Below are 19,681 nucleotides of genomic sequence, written 5' to 3' on the forward strand. Positions count from 1 at the left end.
TGCTTTTGAATATGCAAAGTATTTGAGAAATACAAGCTTGTTAGTGGGAAGATAAGTCACAGATCATTTTGTGAATGTAAAAATCATTCAGGCAGCTTTTAATATCTAAAGCATAAGTAAAGAAATGAGTGGACAGTGGCCAGCAAATGTTAAATATGTTGAACATTTTTGCTTTTTATTGCAAGATTTTTCACTATGTTTGCTCTCAAAAGCTATTATAGAGGCTAAATACTTATTTTAAAAGGAACTTTATGATACTGACTACTGCGGGTTAGTCTTTAAGGATGTTAGCCTTAAATGTTAGTGATGATTTTGAGCCTGAAAATTACCTGCTTAAGTATTCTTGTCCGTGTAAGTATAGAATGTCTTTTTCTTACCACTTGTCATCTTTTAAGTTTTGATTATTCCACTACAGTGTTAAAATATACCCCAGAAATCAATAGGGGAAGATAAACCATCAGATAGCTAAGCTGCAGGTGGTTGGTTAGGGAGATGATGCTTCATTTCATCCATTCCAGAAAGTGTGGCTTTGGGGTGGATAGATGACTGTTATCCTGACTTCTGCCTCCTGCATGGCACATTTCTGGGATGGAATTGCTGCAAAGTATGATCAAAGTGCTCCTGCTTTGATCAGTACTTGGGTTACATGTTTGCATCATAAAGACGGTCTTAGTGGTCTACAAAGAGAATATAACCTACAAAGACGGTCTTAGCCCTTCCAGTGGTCTACACAGAGAATATGATCCACTTGGTACTATTGTATTTAAGTTCCTCTGCATACTCTCAGCATAAGAGCCCTTGTGTGACTAGTACTCTGTGATGAAATTAATATTCAATGTGATGTAAAATTTCAGTCTGTGGAAAGAAGTCCAAATTTATCATTGTTTGGTTTGTGTGCATCTGTTTCAGTGGTGTGCTCTGTATTGTTTGTATGCTGTACATGCAGATAAACATACAAAATCAACCCAATCTATATATCAATACAGGTTGCTGCCCTGAAGTACATACCGTCAGTTCTTCATGATGTTGAAATGGTCTTTGATGCCAAGTTACTAAGGTGAGCTGCTTTTGAATATTTAGTAGGTATGTCACATGGTGTATACAGTGTAATGCTGCTGTAAACAATGAATTATTATTGATCAGTATAAGTCAACAAAGCTATGCCAGTTTGTACTGATCAAGGCAGTGGTGGAACTCTGGGCGTACGTTTTTAACAGGGAGTTCTCATCCGACTCGCACAATGTCAGAATTCATTATGGAGGCCCTATAGTGAAGCAGTAACTTGGTAAATAAAATGAGCAAGTGGAGCTATCTTTTTTTTTTTCCACTCTCCCTCTGTCCCTGCCCCCTCCTTGAATAAGCCCTATTCCAGAAAATGAAATCTGATTTTAGCAGTTTGAAGTGAGTCTCTTGCTTTATTTGTCAGACGAAGATAAATTGCCTCCACCACACACAAGTATCTTTATTCCATAGAAAACAATGGAAAAAAAAAATTTGTAAACATGGCGGAAATGTAGTTCATCCTCATCTTGTTTCTCTTGTAAGTTTTCTTTCTAACCTGCCACTGATCTCTTGGCAATGTTTATGATATAGTAAATAAATCTAAGTCTTAAAAAGAAATAAATGTTTAGAAATATATTATCTTTTGCTCTTTCTGTCTGTCTTTATTAACACATGATGAATTCATCTGTACAGTATTTGACACTTTTCCTTTACATGCAGCCAACTACTATATGAATTTTACACTTGCATTCCACCAGTGAAACTACAGAAGCAGAAAGTGCAGTCCATGAAGGAAATCGTTCGCAGCAACCTTTTTAAAAAACAAGGTAAATGTAAAATACCTTTAAGGCTTAAAATAAATAGGTGTGAAAATGTTGACTGACTTATGTTTTGTGCAATTCCTGTTTGAAATTGAGTAAAACTAATACTGAGAGAGTGTGAATGCCAGAAGTTTGACCTCTGGAGAGGATTAATCTTTCTACAGGATGGCTACTGTGCAAAGCGTGATTGCTAGCCTAGAACAAGGAACAGGTGGATCGCAGAGGAACAGGTTTGTGTGTTTTTCCTGTGATATAATGGTTAGAGGGATGCAGTGATATATATCCTTTCAACCCATTTGTAAGCTCTATAGTGAAATAGAAACATGAAGGGAAACCTTGTGAACACAACTTAAGTTACATAAGGCCTCTTCCTGGACACAGGCATCTCGTTTATAGGAATTCACAATGTTTCTTAACCTTTATCAGAACTTGGTGTCTTTCTCCACTCTCAGAACAGGAGTGATAAGTGGTACTGAAATGTCTTTATCGGTCTTATGCTTAGTTTTCCTTCATATTATCACAGAAACGGAATTTTTGCTGAAGGAGTCCTAGCAGAGAAGCCCAGTTTTACATGATTGACTTCATCTTCACTGTTAAGCATTCTGTCTCCTTTTGTGGACTGGATGGCTTGCTTCTCTCAGCAACTTACTGCTGTGTAGAAGACCTCCAGAACTTTGAAAGGCACATGAGCTACTTGGATGGATGACCATTTTGTCAGAATTTCAGTTTCTGACAATCTATAGGTAATGATTGTAGGAACTCGATGGTACAACAGTGGTAGCAAATAGTACTGAGCATGCGTAGTGAGGATTGCTCTGCTCATCTCATCCCTCTGTGTTGTCAGTAGAGTCATGCAGTTCTAACTAGCTAGGACAGAAAAAAATTCAACTTGATTTTGAGACTTGTGTTGCATTCTATTGGGATGGAAATGTATACTGTAAGCTATGACAGTGATTAGCTGTGTCTGTTGTGTTTTGAGACCGTTCTAGATTTCCTGGACAAAATCAAGAAAATAACATAGTTGGTTTTATTGCTTAGATTAAATTAGATAATATCTCAACCTATATTTTTGTTAACAATTTCATGGTAATCAGCTGTTATTTTTTTAACTGTGTAAGACAAAAGATTACTTGAATCAGTGGAACTTGAGTAGCTATAGCTTGAGTATCTGCAGGCACTGATCCAAGTTGTTAAGAGCAGATCCAACTAGTTGATTTTCAAACGGATCTAATTTGGTATTCACAATTGTTTCTAGTAGTTTACTGTGTTTCTGTTTTACAAGGACAGTCTCATTTATCATTGCATTACAGGTTGCTTTTACTGCTGCTGCTTCTAAGATCAGAATTGCCAGTCCTGGTTTTCTCTCTGCTTCTTGCATCAAATAGCATTTAGACCAGGAGGAAAAACATCCTGTCACAAAACTGAAAGACTTCTGGGTTAAAGCAATGCAATCTCTTGAACTCTTGATCTTACTAGAATTCAGTCAGTTACCTTGACTGTGTTTAATACTGAGAAATTAAGTGTAAGCTGTAATCTTTTTTTTGGTGTATGTGTGCATTAGTAATGATCTTCTGTGCAACATGTAGGTATGTAAGAGACCAGCCTAAACTTTGAGGTTGTGAAAGTTTTAGTTCGTCTCCAGTAAACCCACTGCTTTGCTATCTGTGAGAACAGTTAGAGACTTAAAGCAGCGGGGTAATTCTAGTTCTAATAGTACTAAGGATATTACTTGTTTTAATCTGCCTTTTGCTAACTTTTATGCTTTTATTGTGCTACATTAGTCTCTAGTCAAATACAGTTTTTCTGGAAGAAAAACTCAACTTTTTATTGTTCTGTCTCAGAATTTTAGAAGACAGACTAAGACCAGGCACTGCTGTGGAATAACAATAGTTTGATAATTTTTCATTCAAGAAACTTGTCTCGTTGAAATATGTTTGTTGTTGGTTCATGTATCAAGAGTTGTTGGTCAGGACAACAGATCCCATGCTCGTATAATAAAGAATAAAGCCTGAATAAATGGCCAGAAAGAAAATAGTTGAGCATACAATAACAGCTGAGCATACAGCAACCTGTGTGCTTCACAGTTCTATTGACTTGCATCTTATTTCTTTTAGTGTGCATCCCACAGCTCCTTTCTTCCATATCTGTGTAAGCTGCGGCGGAGAAAAGAGCAGGTTTTTTGATTCCAAAGAAGCTACCGTTATAGTCCACTTAGTGTGGCTCTCATTTCATGTGTTTAACAGGCCTTTGCTTTAGCTGTGGTCTGTTAATGCAAAATGTTCTGTAGAGCTTTTACTGCTTGCAGATAAATAATAATAATAGATTGCTGCTTGCTTGTAAATGCAGCTTGCCTGATGTCTTGAAATACATAGCAGGTATATCATGGAAAATGTCTACCTTAGAATATGTTGTGAATCATAAAAAGGATATATGTTTTGCTTTTATATTTTAAGGTAATAATGAATAAGAAATTTTGCTAAGATGATTTCTAATTCTGAGAAGCCTTTATAAAAACAATGAATGGTGCATTTTGTATACTGCTGACCAGGTAATCAATACATTTTAATTTTCCCCAGACAGGTAGTTAGTGGATTCATTTAGTCTTAAATTTATAAATTAAAAAAAATAAATAACATCCAAAACCTCTCGGAGATATTTTTTGCTAATATCAAACACTTGACAGCAAAACTAAGCAGCTAAAACCATAAAGGCATCATATAATTCTTAAACCATTTCCCAGCCTAGCTGCTTTACACTGAATCCTGTGTGTCTGAATAGGTCATTGTGATCCAAACTTGCACTAGTAACAGACAGTTAAAGCGTATACATTTGATAATATGTAGAAATTAACAGCTTGTTTATATGCTTATGGTGATTACATATGCAAGATCTACCTTAAAATGTGTTTACTGTAATACTTGGTATATAATTATGTAATAATACTTAGATGCTGCTGTTGTTTTTAGAGGAGCCTGGGGAAATAGATTGATCTTTTTTTAATTATTTGTTTAAAATAAGAGACAGTCTTCTGAAGAAGTAAATGCCCAGAATAGAGAGAGAAATCAAGAGGATATCATTTTAAAATAAAGCAAAACCATGCCCAGTTTGTTTTAGCTTTATCATGACATGCTGTTTTAGCAATATCATGACATAAGTCATGATATTATAACCAGAGAATATTCTTAGTTACTACAGAATATTCATTTAAAGATTTTGTGCTTCAGTATTTTGATGAAGTGACAGAATAAAGCTGCTTATTGCTGCGATTGCAGAGTTTAAAATTTATACATACCTGAACTTGACAATTTCCATTTTTTTTTAATTTTTTTTTTTTTTTTTTTTTCCTTGGGAGACAAGGAGGGGCCAGGCATACCTTTTCACCATCCTCTATGCCACCTAGTCAGGGACAAACAGACTCTTACAAGTGTATTTTCCTTTTCGTGAGGCCATCCCATGATGAAGTTGTCATTCCTCTGATGCTTAGTGTGGCCAGCTAATCATAGAGCATTTAATCTTCACCCAAAAGAGGAACTCTATGATCTTTATAACTTTCCTTTCACCCAGCCTGCCCCTACATTGCTGACGCCTGAAAAGCAGCCTTGGGATAATTGCAGGGTGTTTTATATCTAACTGATATTTTATGATAACTTGCATTTGTTTTGTTTTCATAACACTTGGATTTAACCTTCAAGTTGTAATTACCATAAGGGAAAGGCCACAACAGTGGCTGACTGCAGGCACTGGAGAATGTGAAAAGACCAATACACAATTAAGTATCTCTGATATTATAGTAGTGTGTTATTGTATTATATTATATTATATTTTTATATAATATATAATATTATATATTTTATATATATATTATATATTGTGATATTATAGTACTGTGTTATTGTAATATTGTGCACAGTAAATAGCAAACAAGTCCTTTTTCTTTTACAGTGCAGTGCTTTAAAATAGAAAATTCCAAAGACACTTTTATTGCTCTACATTAAATACAATTGATTCTAAAATTAATCAGGTAGAGAACCAACTGTGTTTGCAGGGTGTAGACAATGCCTGATTCATTACTCCAAGCAGCGAGGTGGAAGGTAATTTACAAGAATGAAAGTACATGTAGTGTATCACAAAATAGCATGCAGCATGATAATTAAGGCAAGATTGCCAACAGTATCATTAACTAAAGTTCACATTTATCTAGAACAGGTAGTATTTTTTTCTGCCATGAATGTGGAATATATTTATCTGTATTGCTAATTACAATGAAGTCTATTAATTTGCGTGTGTTTCAGATTATCCATTTTTCCTCCAGGCTTTAGTATTTAGTCTCTTTCCATGTAGTTCATTACAGTTCCAGTTCAGTTCATTTCTTCTATTCCCAATGGTATTGTCTTTATAATTTAATTGGATTTCATGTATTGATATTTCCTTTACCCACTGATGTTCACAGCATTTTCTAAGGAAGCAGAATTGTGAAAACATAAAAATGTGTTTCCAAAAAAAAAAAAAAGCCAGTGAAATTTGTTTTTATTAAACAAGTTACACATGAACCTGAAGTTGGAAGCCTTGAGGTTAGGCTGAATTTATTGATGTGCATTCCCAGGCATTCAAAAGTTTTCACTGTAGACTGTCATGGAGTAGAGTGCTTTTGTCAGATAGGATGCATGGTCCTCTTGACTGCTACTGTAATTGATCTTCCAAAGCCCCGCGGTGCTACAGCACTTTTACAAGCTTTTAAATTACGTTGACAGATTTTTTTTTTTTTTTTTTTGTTGAGGCATCAATTTCTTGTTCCCGCTCTGTAATTATAATTCAACTTAGAGGTGTTATGGTGCTTCAGGTGTTTGAGTGGCTGAATGTAGGCAGACTGGTGCTTTCAACTGCTTGTGCACTTTCACTCTAATGTTTAGGAACATTCTTACAGGATGTGTGAGCACATACACAGATATTTACCCAGTTTTGTCTTCAGGCAATATTATGTCCTTGATCAGTGACAAGAAATCTTCTTAAACTTAATTTTTGACACTTTCCTTTTAGTTTACTTGACAATTCATTATTTAAAAACATCAGAGGGAAAGAAATGGTTGTCTTGTCCTGTACAAGCACCCCTAATGGGATGTCAAAGTCTCATTTATGATGTAAGAAACTGTCTCCTGTCATATAACTTTCCCTTTGTGTAGGCAGGTGTAATGGATTATTCTCTCCCTCTTGTGAAATTCGCTGTTGGACTTGCCAAAGAAAAGTTTTGTTAGAATTGCTTAGTTTCTATGTAAAGCTACTTCTGATGCATCACTGTTTTTTTTAGGAAACCTATTGCCAAAATTCCCTGACCATCTCTCCGTTTTTGAGAGATCACCAGATTAACACATAGCTGTTTACAAATTACACGCAATTTTTATTGTAGTTAACGTTTCTGAGCTTATAATACTTGGATCTAGTTTTTTATTCTGAGCTGACCACAGAATGTTCACTGACGTTATGTTGAAATTTGTAAATCAGTTAGCCTTGGGCATATTGTTTTTTATTGGTGTGAAATGAGTATAAAATGCTTGAACGTATAATAAAATGTGTATGTATTCACACGGCTGCTTTTGACTTTGTATTCTCTAGAGGTCCACTCCCGATTAAGAGTTTGTGCTGTAGCAGAACACTGAGACCTACTCCAAAGAATATAAACTCTAAGTAGGTCACACAGATGGTCACTGGCAGGGGTGGGAATAGAGTTTCAGTCTCTTGGCTCAGAATCCAGGTCCTCTGTTCACTGTGGCTGTAGACATAGCTACTGCATGTTCAGCATATGCAACCCACTCGCTGATTTTGGAGGAACAGCAGCAAGAGACATATGTTAGCAGTAGGAGTTAATTTGCCAGATGCCAAAAGAAATGCTGAGACTACAGTAATTTTTTTCTTCCTAACTGAAGAACTCTTTCTGTCGTACTATTGTTTAAAGATAGGTACCTGTACACACCCATAATTAGACTGGTTTCCTAACATTCGTGTACATTACTGAGTTTTGTTACCTGTTAAATATTCTGATTCTTTCATTTCACTGCTTGAGAAGTATTGGTACTTCATGTTTTGGTGATCTAGAAGAGCAAAGATTTAAGTCAGATCTGAGATTTATTCCTTAAAAAGTAATGTACATATAAACACGTCGTAAATTTTTGAGGTGCAGCTGAGGAAAACTGTCAGTAGGTTGGTCTTGTGCTATGAATGTTGTGTGTGTGTGTTATTAATTATATACAGGTTAAACTATGGCATCTTTTCAAGTAGATCATGATCTTAAATACTGTAATATTAAATTTAAGCAGAAACAAGTAAAATAAAATAGGTGAACTGTAATATAGCGTGTGTAATATAGCATGAAGTGAATGCAAATGGGTTTGGTAATGTTATGTTTTTGTATAGTAGAGCCTCAGCAATCTCAGACTGTCCTGCTAGGCTCTTTAATGAACTTTTCTATCTGAAAAAAACAGAAAGATAATGACTTATACTTTCATGTTCTTTGGAGTTCTTCTTTCTAAAGGTTTGAATTTGTTATGTGGGCTATGATCTGTCAGGGAATGCAAGTTTGTGTTGTGTGATGCCTACATTCACAAGGAATATGTTTGGTTTTTTCTTTTGAAGATGCAGCTGTAAGTCCATGTTGTGATTTGATACATGCAAGTGAGGGTCAACTAAGAAAACCTTTAAGTTAAAATGGTGATTTATAATCAGCATCAAGTCTGTATTCTCTCTTCTATGTAATCCTATTAAAGATTTAGAAAAAGTGAATTGTTTTTAGCTTTGGGACTGTTAAGAAAAAAGTTTAAAAAAAAATAAAGGGGAACACAAATAATTTCTGATTAAGCATCTTTCAGTTTAATTATTATTACCGAAATTGAGTTATAGATTTTGATTTTAACTATTCTTGTAGCCTTAGGTTGTATTCCTGTTGATACTAGTTCTTATCCCAAAGTTTTGTTTTTCATTTTCTATGATTGTTTTCATGCACCATTTTCAACACAACTTCTCAACATTTTGAAATGTTTGAATGTAAGAAATTGTTAATTTATTTGACTCATTTTTAGCTACTGGGAAAACATTGAAAATGCTCACTGTTCATAAATTCCTTTAAAATGGTTCTCTATTGAAACACTAAGTCTTTCCTGCAGATCCATTCTTGAATTTTGTAGTTAGCTTTGAAAAGATTCATTTAACAAACACATTCTGAGAGTATTTTTTTTTCCTTCTTCCTTTTGTAATACGCAGTAGTGTTTTTAGGGGTACATTACCTTTAAAGCATCACTTCAAATCCTGTATTCATTTTTTGCCGGTTCTATTCCTGCAATATTTTGATATGGGTAAGGATGGCATACGCATATCTGTAGGTATTTTTCTGCATACATTTCTGATGAACAAATATAGATTAAAGCTTTTATTTACTTCTGTTTGTGGAGGAGTGGGTGACATGCTTGATATTGCTGCTGATAACTTTTTGTTAGACTTGACCCATTGTGGCAGTTTTTTTAGTTATATTTTTATAAAGATCTCAATGTATGGAGGGAAATTGAAATCAAGTTAGGTGAACTAGTTTTAACAATGAACTTCTAAATGTATGTGTAAAAACTCTGTGTTTACAGCTACTTCAAACAGAAAAGAGAGAACAAAGACATATTACAGAAATTATATGGAGCTATTACTTTAGGAAAATTTTGTGTGTCAAATGGAATATGGAAACATGTGAGTTGGAGTTCATCAATATTCCACAATCCAAACACAAGGCAAACTTTTAAATCTGCCAGAGAGGATATGCTGACAAGCATTCGTGGCAGGCTGGCAGATATGATTGCAAACTGGAAAAGGCACTGAACACTTAGTGCTGTTTTGGCTACAGCGACGATAGTGTTATATGTTGCTCTGGCTGCCTTTGAATACACTCAGCTCCTGCGAGGAGTGGAGAAATGTGAAGATATGCCTTGAAGTTGGGAAGTGGATGTATTCTGTGGTGTTCTTGGTTGCAGTGGTGTGCTGTGACCATTAATGTTGTACCTGTTCTGTATCTAACCTTACCTGCTGACACTTGCTTTGAATGATCAGCAACAGTGTTGTGTGCTGGCTTCACAGGTTCAACCATTGTGTTTCTCCTTGCTATGTTAGTACTGGGTTCCAGGAGACAAAAAGAATTTGCATCTTACAGTGCTGTCAGTCTGTAGGTGACCTACGGCACCTCCTCTTTCTGTGGCTCTTATCTAAGCCGTGAAATTTGAATTTACATTCAGCAATGAATAAAATATATACAATTTTAAGTTCGTGACTTTTGGGCTCCCAGCAAAGAGTTAAATGACTAAGAACGAAGAGATGAGACTTTTAATAGAAAGATGCCTGCAGTTGTGAGCAGATGTCCTTTGTGAAGAAGCATGGCGCTTTAATTGAGCACTGACTGCCATCAGATCTCTCCTCGTTGAAAAAATGTTGTTCAGTGGTTTTATTTTTAAGGCTTTGCTCTAAATCTGTATTCAGATGACACCTATGTCCTTATAAAATTGGTATGCCAGTTTCCATGTGGGCATGAAGCCATCCTAACAGATGGATATGACTACAGGCATGCCAGGGAATCAAGAGTAGTGTTTCCCAAGGGAGACAAAAGTGGTGTTAAATCTTTATTACCATTTTGGCTGCACATATGGGGCAGTCAGGAATGAAGCCCGTCTGTGATTTTTGCTGAAGGAGACCCAAATGTCTTTTTTAATGACATTATTGCATTAATGACTTAGAGTTTGAGTTTCATTTACCTGGTACAGAAGAAATCATTAGATATCTTCTAAAGGAGAATAAGGGGAATTAGAGGGATTGAAAAAAAACCAACTAAGCCCCAAACTGAAAAACACGTAACTGCTTAATCTTCTACAAAAATGAATCTACTCGTCCTTATTCAGAAGGTGTTACCAGGCAACTTCTCTCTGAGAATGTGTTGGAATTTGGGGTTGATAAATACGTAGAATGATATATCTTTTGACAGACCTTGATGAAATAAATGCAAGATGCTCAAACTGTATGTTGATGTTTTATGTGTTCAAATACAGTTTGGGGCAGCTTCTAGAAAAAAAGCCACTCAGTTGTTTTTTCATGGATTTGAGCATTAAGAAAGGGTATATCTGTCTTTGGCAATGTTATCACATCATTTATCAAGCAAAAAAGCAGGCAGTACTCAAATAGACGTTGCCCCCCCGCCCCCCCCTGCCATGTCTCTCCCTCATCTGTCTTGAGCTTTCTTGCGGTGGGGGGGGGAGATGTGTGTATGTGAATTGCTTAGTTATAGAATTATAGGATCATTTAGGTTGGAAAAGACCATTAATACAAATACAGATATATGGCCTTAATCCAAACCAAAATAATTAACACAAAAGAATACAATTTGCTTATAAAAATATGTTGAACATTTTTTCCATTAATTATAATTGCAGATTTTTTTTAGAAGGAAATAATATAGCTAAGGCTGGTTAAACGACCTTTGAATTTCCATGTAGCTTGACACTTCAACATTGTTCACATCTGAAAATGCACTATAAATAATTGATCAGCTGCATATGTTAAGTCGTTTTAATAGATTCTGTATGTATCAAATATGGATCAAATTTTAATTTGTAATGCAAAGTACAACTGGGAGTAATGAAGCTTGCAGAGTAATTAGCTCTTAAAACTGGAGGAAATCAATTGTACCTTCTGCCTCAGCTGTCCTCTCAGTACAATAGGAAAATTTTGTCTGTGTAAGAAGCCTTGCTTTCTTCATGTTTAAGAAGTATGGAATGGCTTTATGCAGAAGAAGAATTATGTCAAAGACTTATTTCTTTTACCAGAATATGTGTGTGTGGTTTTGAAATGAGTTAATAGACAACAGTGGGCATTTTGCATTCTGGTAGGAAAAGTTTTAAATGGCCTCTGAAACCCTGGTATGGAGGAGTTTTAAATTCAATGAAGTTTGCTTCCACTCCTCTTTTAAGGTGTCCAGTGCAACTTGTAACTGGTGATCTCCTCTGCAGTTCCTGATTATTGGTCAAACGTGTATCACTGGCATGTGGAGTCAGATGTAATTTAGTGATTAGCATACACATAATACCTATCTTGAAGTCCTAGCATTTTTTCTATATGAGTACAAAATTAAAATGTACTTTAGCTAAAACACAGGATTCCCCTTGATCAATGACTTTGTGCAGTGTAGTGTCTTACTTTACTTTTGAAATAAATCTTGTTAAGTATAGATTTTTATTATGATTTATTATCCAGTTGCTTCCTGTAACTTTAAAAGCTACTCAAAGAGAATTTTTATATTTGCTAGCTGTCAGACATTTCAAGGGAGATCTTAGTGGCTTAAAAGTTGAGCTGGATATTATTTTGGAGGAGTGGGGTCAATAAGTATGTTTATCCTGGCAGATGTGAAACTGATGTGTGCATGTAACATTCCATCCTCTGTGTGAGTGGTGAAAAGTGGCTGAGATGTCATGTAATTTGATATGACTTTGAACTTTGTTATGAACAGGCCTGTTAGCATAGCAGTCCCTACTGGGTTTTTTTTTGAAGTGGAGATGTTTTAAAGGCACTATTTTAAGAATGGTAGCTATGAGAAAACAGTTAAATTTCTTACATACTGTTGATTTGGAATCTGTATTCCTGTGACATGGGATTGCAGATTAGTTAAAGGTTGGATGTGTTTGTCTAAATATCTCCATCTTCATGTTGTATTGATTGTAGCTGTTACTGTGTCTATTGCAGAATGTTAAAGTAATAGTCGTGCATCCTTATAAAAAATGGAGTTTGTACACAGCAGGTTTAAAGCAGAGAACTTGTGACACAATATGCTGCCATGTGTTAGATGTAGGTATAACTACAGACAAGTATGTACAGTGATACTGTATGCAGATGAGCTTTATTGCCTATCGTTTGGGTTAGTGTATTGGCTCCACAATGCTATAGGAAAGATGGGGGGTTTAGCTTGTGATGAATCATTCCTTCAACGTATCTTGCATGTAGTTAGAGAACCTGAAAAGGAAGACAGAGATGAGGCAGGGTGGGTATCAGAAAACAGAAACTGAATTGTTGATGTCCCTCAGTGCTTGCTGCACGTGTATTTTCATACAGGTTAAATATATGTGAAGCAATTTTTTTTACCTCTCTACAGATGCTGTACAAGTGCTATGGACTGAATTGACAAGAAATAGGTTTCTCCCATCTGTCTTTAGAGTCATGATTTTGATGTTGTCTCTTCTGGTATAGGAAACCTTGATGTTTGCATCTATGGATGAAAAAAATGACAAGCCTTAAAAATGTCATGATTTGCATATGTATATATGTAGAGGTGTATCTTTGTCCTAATTTTCTGATAGTTTTCATTTGTTTTCCAAAGTTCAAGGTCTCGCAGTCTCCTGTAAATTTTTTGCTGTGTGCTGGCACTTACTTCTTATCAGTAGTTGGCTACTACCTTCTGTTTCTGAGGATTAGCAACTGGTCATTTGCAGTGCACCAAGCTACCGCTACGCTACCATTAATCAGCAATGTCTGCAATAAAGGATCATACACTAGTTCAAGTTGGAAGGAACGTGAGAATGTGTCTAGTCCAACCTCCCACTCAAAATGAGGTCAGCTGTGAGGTCAGATCAGGTTGCTCTGGGCTTGCTCCTGTTGGGTCTTGGAAACCTCCAAGCATAGAGACTGGGCAAACTGTTCGTTCCACTGTTTGACTGTCTTCATGGGGAAGTTTTTCCTTATATCCAGTCTGAACTGCTTGTTTCAGTTATGAGTCCATTTTTTTTAATTATTTTTTTTTTCACCTGATCCACTTTAAAATCTGTTACATGCATGCCATATTTCAGTAACAGACTGGAAATCCACCATAGTCCCATTTTAATTTGTCTTTTGCAAGTCCATAACTTGCATGTGTCTCGCTGAGGTGACGTGCAGCTTCTATCTCAGCAGCATACGGACTGTATGGAGAAGTTAAAAGTCTGGCAAATAACTCTTTCAGCCCAACTCTGCAGTGGGACTGAAACAGTCATTGCTATTTTAGAGAAGTGTGTGTTTATACTAGTAGGTTTATCAAGTGTTTACACTAATATGCTAATGGTCTTTTTCATAATCATCCTGAAATGCAACTCGGTTAGCAATACATGTTATGTCCAAAGGAAAAAATATCTTAAATGTTTTTGGAGTGGTCAGAACCTTGACAAATGAATCCTGAACTGATCATGCTGTGAGCTGTTTCCCCCCTGAATAGCCCTAGACTGTTAAAAGGACAGTTTCCAGAGGCTGCAATGAAAACAGACTTAAAGCTTGTTTTCTAGCTTTTTCAAAAGTAGGTAGGTAATAATCTAATTTACAACTTGTACTTATTTGTTGACTGAATATATAAACCCCTTCTGTATTAAAAAAAAAGTGTGCTATCACATTTCAGCAAGTTTTAAAGGCGTAGTATATAACTTCTAACGTTGGTAATGATCTTTCTTTGGTTTAGTTGTTGGTCAAGAACGTAATGGCACTGCATTTGTTGCATTTATAATTAGTTATTAGAAATGGTTCATATGAGAAAATCAAGAAATAATTTGCTAATTATCAAATTACATCTCAATTTCAGAAAACTGTATAATGATTGTTTACAGCTGGTGACTAGAAATCTATCAGTATTGATGACTTTTGGGAGGGAGTTTTGCTCTGTCTCCATGGACACGAATCCGCACTGAAGTGCTTTAGAAGTGTTAGTATGCCCTGCTAGTACGCTCCACCAAGTGCTTTATAAGTGCAGCTGTTTGGTTTCTGAATCAAAGGGGTAGTCTGTGGCCTGCATTAAGTGCAGGAAGCTTGTCTACGTGCAGAATTGGTCACACAAATGAACTGTAAGCATGTGAAATTCCTTTTTACGCTGCTCTTTGAACAGGTTGATACGTGTTCTTTAACTGCTGTTTTACTAGTGAGTTTGTAATTTAGTCATTGAGTAAGATTTCTCTTGTAGCTTAGAACAAGGGTTATAGAAAATCAGATAAATAGCTTTTTAATCATGTTGTGGCATTACCAAAAGTAGAGATGCTTTCTGAGACAAGAAATTATGCTGCCCCTTAGATGTGATTAAAAGCTCCTGGCTTTATATGGCTTGGAGCTGTTACTTGAAATAATAATCTGCATGGATAGCCTCTGTTGCTTCATCTGCAAAACTCAGAAATTTATAATCTACTTCCCATTCTTTTCCTCTCTTTCTTTCTTATTCTCCTGTCTTCCTGTACAAGCACCCGTATTTGGGGGGTTCTGAGCCCCTGGCTTGTTTTGAATCACATTGTGTACGGTTTCACCATATCTCACACTCCACTTGTTTATCAGTAAGTATGCTGCATGTTTGGGTAAAGGTGTTCTAAATCTTTCTTAAAAGGAAAAAAAAAAAAGCCACGTTTTTATTTTTGTTTGCAATAATTAAGAAGTTTTCTAGTTTTGCTCTATTATTTTTTCAGAAACTGTGATATGTGGTATTGATAGAAAATAGTATCCGATTAGTAATAGAAATATTTTTCCAGAGTTCAAACAGACAAGAATTTTAAGCAATAAAAATCAGTTGAATGTAAATGAGTAAGAACTTCACCTCACTGTCTGTGACTAGAATGCTTCTGTAGTTCTATACAAATTTTATTCTGAGGTAAAACCTTTGAAGCTACATTTAGCTCTGTTTTCTTCCCAGGTTATTTTCATAAACATAAGAAATTTTCGAAGCATCTGCTTAGGGTTATTCACGCTGTTGTGCTGTACTCTGTTTAATTACATAGCACTGTACAAGTAAGTTGCTACTTAAATCACCCAGTGGCATGTATCAATGAAATTAGAAAAAAAAATCTTTCGTATCTTGTTCCTAGGTAGATAGTACCTTCGTTGAGGTTATTTCAAATTTATGCACCTTGCCCTCCCGATATTTACCATGAGCACCTTTGTCTTAAAAAGTCAGTGTACATGTGAGATTCAAATGTAACTTACTATTTGTGTCAGCTTCCTTAGATTTAAATAAGGATGAATGTATGCATAGTGTTCACTCTCATAGGCTTGATAGGCATTTCATTAGTCTTTTCCTTGTCTGCATTCTTTTATGTGTTCTTAGAAGGTATGTTTCAAAATGATGCACCTAGAACAATTCTGTTGCTGTTTGTGTCTTATTTTCAGAAAGAGTAGTTTAGTAAGTATAGTATTCTTCTTACATTAAAATCCTGCCACTACTTAAACATAGCTTATTTCCAGGTACTTTGTATGTAAAGTGAATAATTTGTCCCTAAGGGTTTGGGACAAGCTAAACAGCCTGCAGTATTTAACTGAAAAAGATTATTTTTATCAGGTAGTTCTGTTTTTCATATATGAGAATTACTGTTGACTTACTCTTAAACTTGTGTGATACTTTTGTATCCCTGAAGTGTGATGGGAATATCAACAATTCCACATTGGAAGGGACTGTAGCTGTTAAAGCATGTTGTGTTTCACTGTTTGGACAAGGATTTATTTGCAAGTAGTAATTGATTTATATTTGTTCTTAAGATAATTTGCTTTTTTTTTTAGAATGCAGGGACATTCTGCTTCCTGTGATTACAAAAGAGCTGAAGGAATTACTGGAACAGAAGGATGATCAGCAGCTCCAGGTCCAAGAGAAGAAGTACTGTGTTGAATTACTCAATAGCATCCTGGAGGTTCTGAGCTGTCAAGACCCTGTAAGTATTGATGATGATGTAGATGGCCCAAGTCGGTGGTAAGCCTGAGCTGATTAGGTAGTAAATTATTGATGCTGATGAATCTCATTTAAATTTTTAATAGAAGTCAGTGGCAAATTGAACTTTTATCCTATTTTTCATAAACTTAAGTTAAAGGGCAGTTGCGGTATTAAAGGTGAAGTACTGAAATCTATGCTGTCTTTTTTTTATTTCTCAATTTTATATTCTTTAAATAGCTGCTGTAAATCACCATAGTATTAATAAATTAAGTTTATTTTCAAACTTAACAGTTGCTGTCCATAAACAGTAGCTGACATGTCAAAGACTTGTTAGTGCCTACTGAAAATATAGGTTTGTAGCTCGTGTTTGCATGAGTGAGAACATTGCTATATGCAGAACAGCATGAAGAAGTTGAATTCGTGTTGCTTGGTATGCATATGTGTAGCCCCATGCAGTCTGAAGACTGTTTTGTAGATTCTAACTTGTCCAGTGTCCAAGAGCAGGAACTGATATATCCAGAATGGTGTAGAAACATGATGGGCTGTTTTTGAGAGAAGAAATATTTGGAAATGTAGGGTTTTTTTAAAAGGCACCCCAATTTATTTATTTCTCAAATTACTGTTTCTAAAGACATAAACCCCTTTCAGTCTGTGTTGTCTTCATATTTGAAGTGTGACTGTTGGCACAAAACCAGTTACTAAGTAGAATTCTTGCTAGTAAATATTTTTGTTAATTTTGGAAATGCCTGTAAGTTTCCATCATGGGAAAAAAAAAACATTTTAAAGTATAGATAGATTTTTCTTTTTTTTTTTTTATTCCTCAATATTAGTAAAAACACAAAGCTTGAGGTGTGGAGGATGGCCTATATCTAAACTAATACAACTCCTGTAGAAATACATTTCTATATACATATATACCTTATAGAAATATAATACATGCCTTATAGAAATATATATAATATATAATATACACCTTAGAGAAATAAGGTGTAAACGAAGTGCAAAGATGATTGAAGAAAAGCAAGTGTTGGTTTAAATAAATCCCATGTTTGAGAGGTTTGTAACTGCTGGTTTTGGACAGTTCTGTGAATGAATGTACATATGCCTCAAGGACTTAAAAATAATTAGACAAATACTTTAGATTTCATTTGGAACATTTTAGTTGGAAACTACTTGGTTAGTGTGATGCTGCTGAGAGCTTTTGAAAAGCTCTTGTTTTTTTTTCCTTCAGGTATTCTCCCTTTGATATTAGGCAAATGCTTAGCTGTGTTTTAAAATCAAATGCACTTTATCATTGAGGAAAATGTTATCTTTAATAATAGGAATTTTTTTTTTCACTGATCAGTATGATATGTATGTTCAAACACAGCTGGAAACCAGAGGTTTAATGGGTGATTGTACTCTTCACAGGTTTGGACTTCAGTCTTTTAAGAATCCAATTAAAATTATGTAATTTCTGTAGAGTGACGTTGTTTAAAAGCATGTAATGCAATCTGTGCTTTTACTGCTATTGAAGGAGAGGTAGCCAGGCAAACCATTCTGCATTATGACAAACAATGGCTTTTTATGCCGTGAAAATTGCTGAGAATTCAACACACATGCATTTAAAAAAACCAAACACATTCACATCTGTTTAAAACAAGTGGCATTTCTTCAATGTGTGTATATACACTGGAGATTCTCTGTAAGATGTTTGGGTGGCAGCTATCTACAGATTGTGTTTGCAGTAAATACTGATGAGTTTGTAATACAAGGAGAAAAGTCCCTTAAAGTAGGTTTAAATCCACTGGTGGTATCAGCATATGATGACCCCTCTGGAGGCTTCATATTTATAAGAAAAATTGTGGAATAGTTGGGACATCAACAGAAGAACCACATGTTTTAGTATTAAAAATCTACTTTTGCTTGTCTGAAGGACAAAAAGAGACTAAAGGAAGAGAACACCTTCAATACAGCAGTATCTAAGGCATCAGACAGATTTGTCTTTAAGAGACAGTGCAGATTTCTCTTGAGTGCAACATAGATGTTTACTTCCCAGCTAAAGTGAAAAATCGTGTTTCAAGGATATACAGTTTTGACTTGTGATGGGCAATACTTCGTATCCTGTACTCATACAGGCAAATGGAAAAGGTTCACTATATGCCAGATTATTATGGTAGTAGTATTTAGGTGGTCTCCTTCAGAATGCCTTTATTCAGTGTGATCTAGATATAAAGAATTGTTTTGGTAATTAGCCAAGTTATTTCTTATGGGATTACACTTGAACCTTAAGATTAATGCAGTTTTCTATTGGACAATTCATTTCCTGTGTCTCTTAGAATCTTTTTAAGAAAATGGATGATTTGACCTGCTGGAGGAGAAAACTTCAGGCATTAGTGGCAGGCTCACTTTACAGTATTAACTGTAAGCTTAACTCTGTCTTTGAAAACACCAGCATCTTGTCCATATTTTTTCTGTTTTTCCATCTCAATAGAGAAATCTGGTTTTGGATTAGTATTTAAAACTTTTTGTAAACTTAACTTTGATATTTTTGCATTGTATTTATTCTGTGAAAATCGCCAGAAGTAGATTATACACAAAGGACAGAAAAGAAGCAATAGTAGTTGTTTTCTCTTTTCTGTGGTCAAAATTTATATTGTGAGGTTATCTTATCTTTGAAGTTACTACAGAATTTTTGAAGAATGTATTTTCTTTATCAAAAAAAAAGATATCGTGATATTACCAGCTCTGCTCTACTGGTTTGCCCTATGTTGTTTGGCGAGTGCGAACATGTGAATCATGAGATCCTTGTGTTCAAACACTGTTCTCTTCACCTGCTGTCTAGCTGCTTGGTTCTGCAGGTAGCAAGTACATTGTTTAGAACACTGGTTTGTGGTAAGGACTTTATTTTTCTGAATAAACAGTCATTGTTAGGCATCTGGGTGAGATGCTTACATTTGATTTTTAAATTGCCTCTACAGCAAACAACTTCTGGACATAGATGACATTGTTTTGACTGAATCATGTCTAAAATTAGCTTCATAGCTTGAGAGTGTGTGCTTTCAGCACCTGTGAAATAACAGTTAAAGCTCAGAGCTGCAAGTAAGTCATTGACGAAGGTCGTGGTGAAATCCATGACTTTTTATTTCTGTTTTTAATTAAAAACTCTTCCCTT

At 35.3% G+C, this 19,681-nt stretch overlaps 1 protein-coding gene across 1 annotated transcript in view; it reads left to right on the forward strand.

Annotated features, from left to right (window-relative positions):
* Window positions 1–19,681, forward strand: part of DOCK2 (dedicator of cytokinesis 2) — a 182,192-nt gene that overhangs the window by 48,023 nt on the left and 114,488 nt on the right. The window contains exons 24-26 of the mRNA XM_068417297.1: window positions 987–1,057; window positions 1,723–1,829; window positions 16,380–16,528. Of these exons, the coding sequence (XP_068273398.1) occupies window positions 987–1,057; window positions 1,723–1,829; window positions 16,380–16,528 (327 nt within the window). The remainder of the gene's footprint in view (window positions 1–986; window positions 1,058–1,722; window positions 1,830–16,379; window positions 16,529–19,681) is intronic.

The sequence above is a fragment of the Nyctibius grandis genome, chromosome 22 (assembly GCF_013368605.1).
Source record: "Nyctibius grandis isolate bNycGra1 chromosome 22, bNycGra1.pri, whole genome shotgun sequence".
In the NCBI taxonomy this organism is placed as follows: domain Eukaryota; kingdom Metazoa; phylum Chordata; class Aves; order Nyctibiiformes; family Nyctibiidae; genus Nyctibius; species Nyctibius grandis.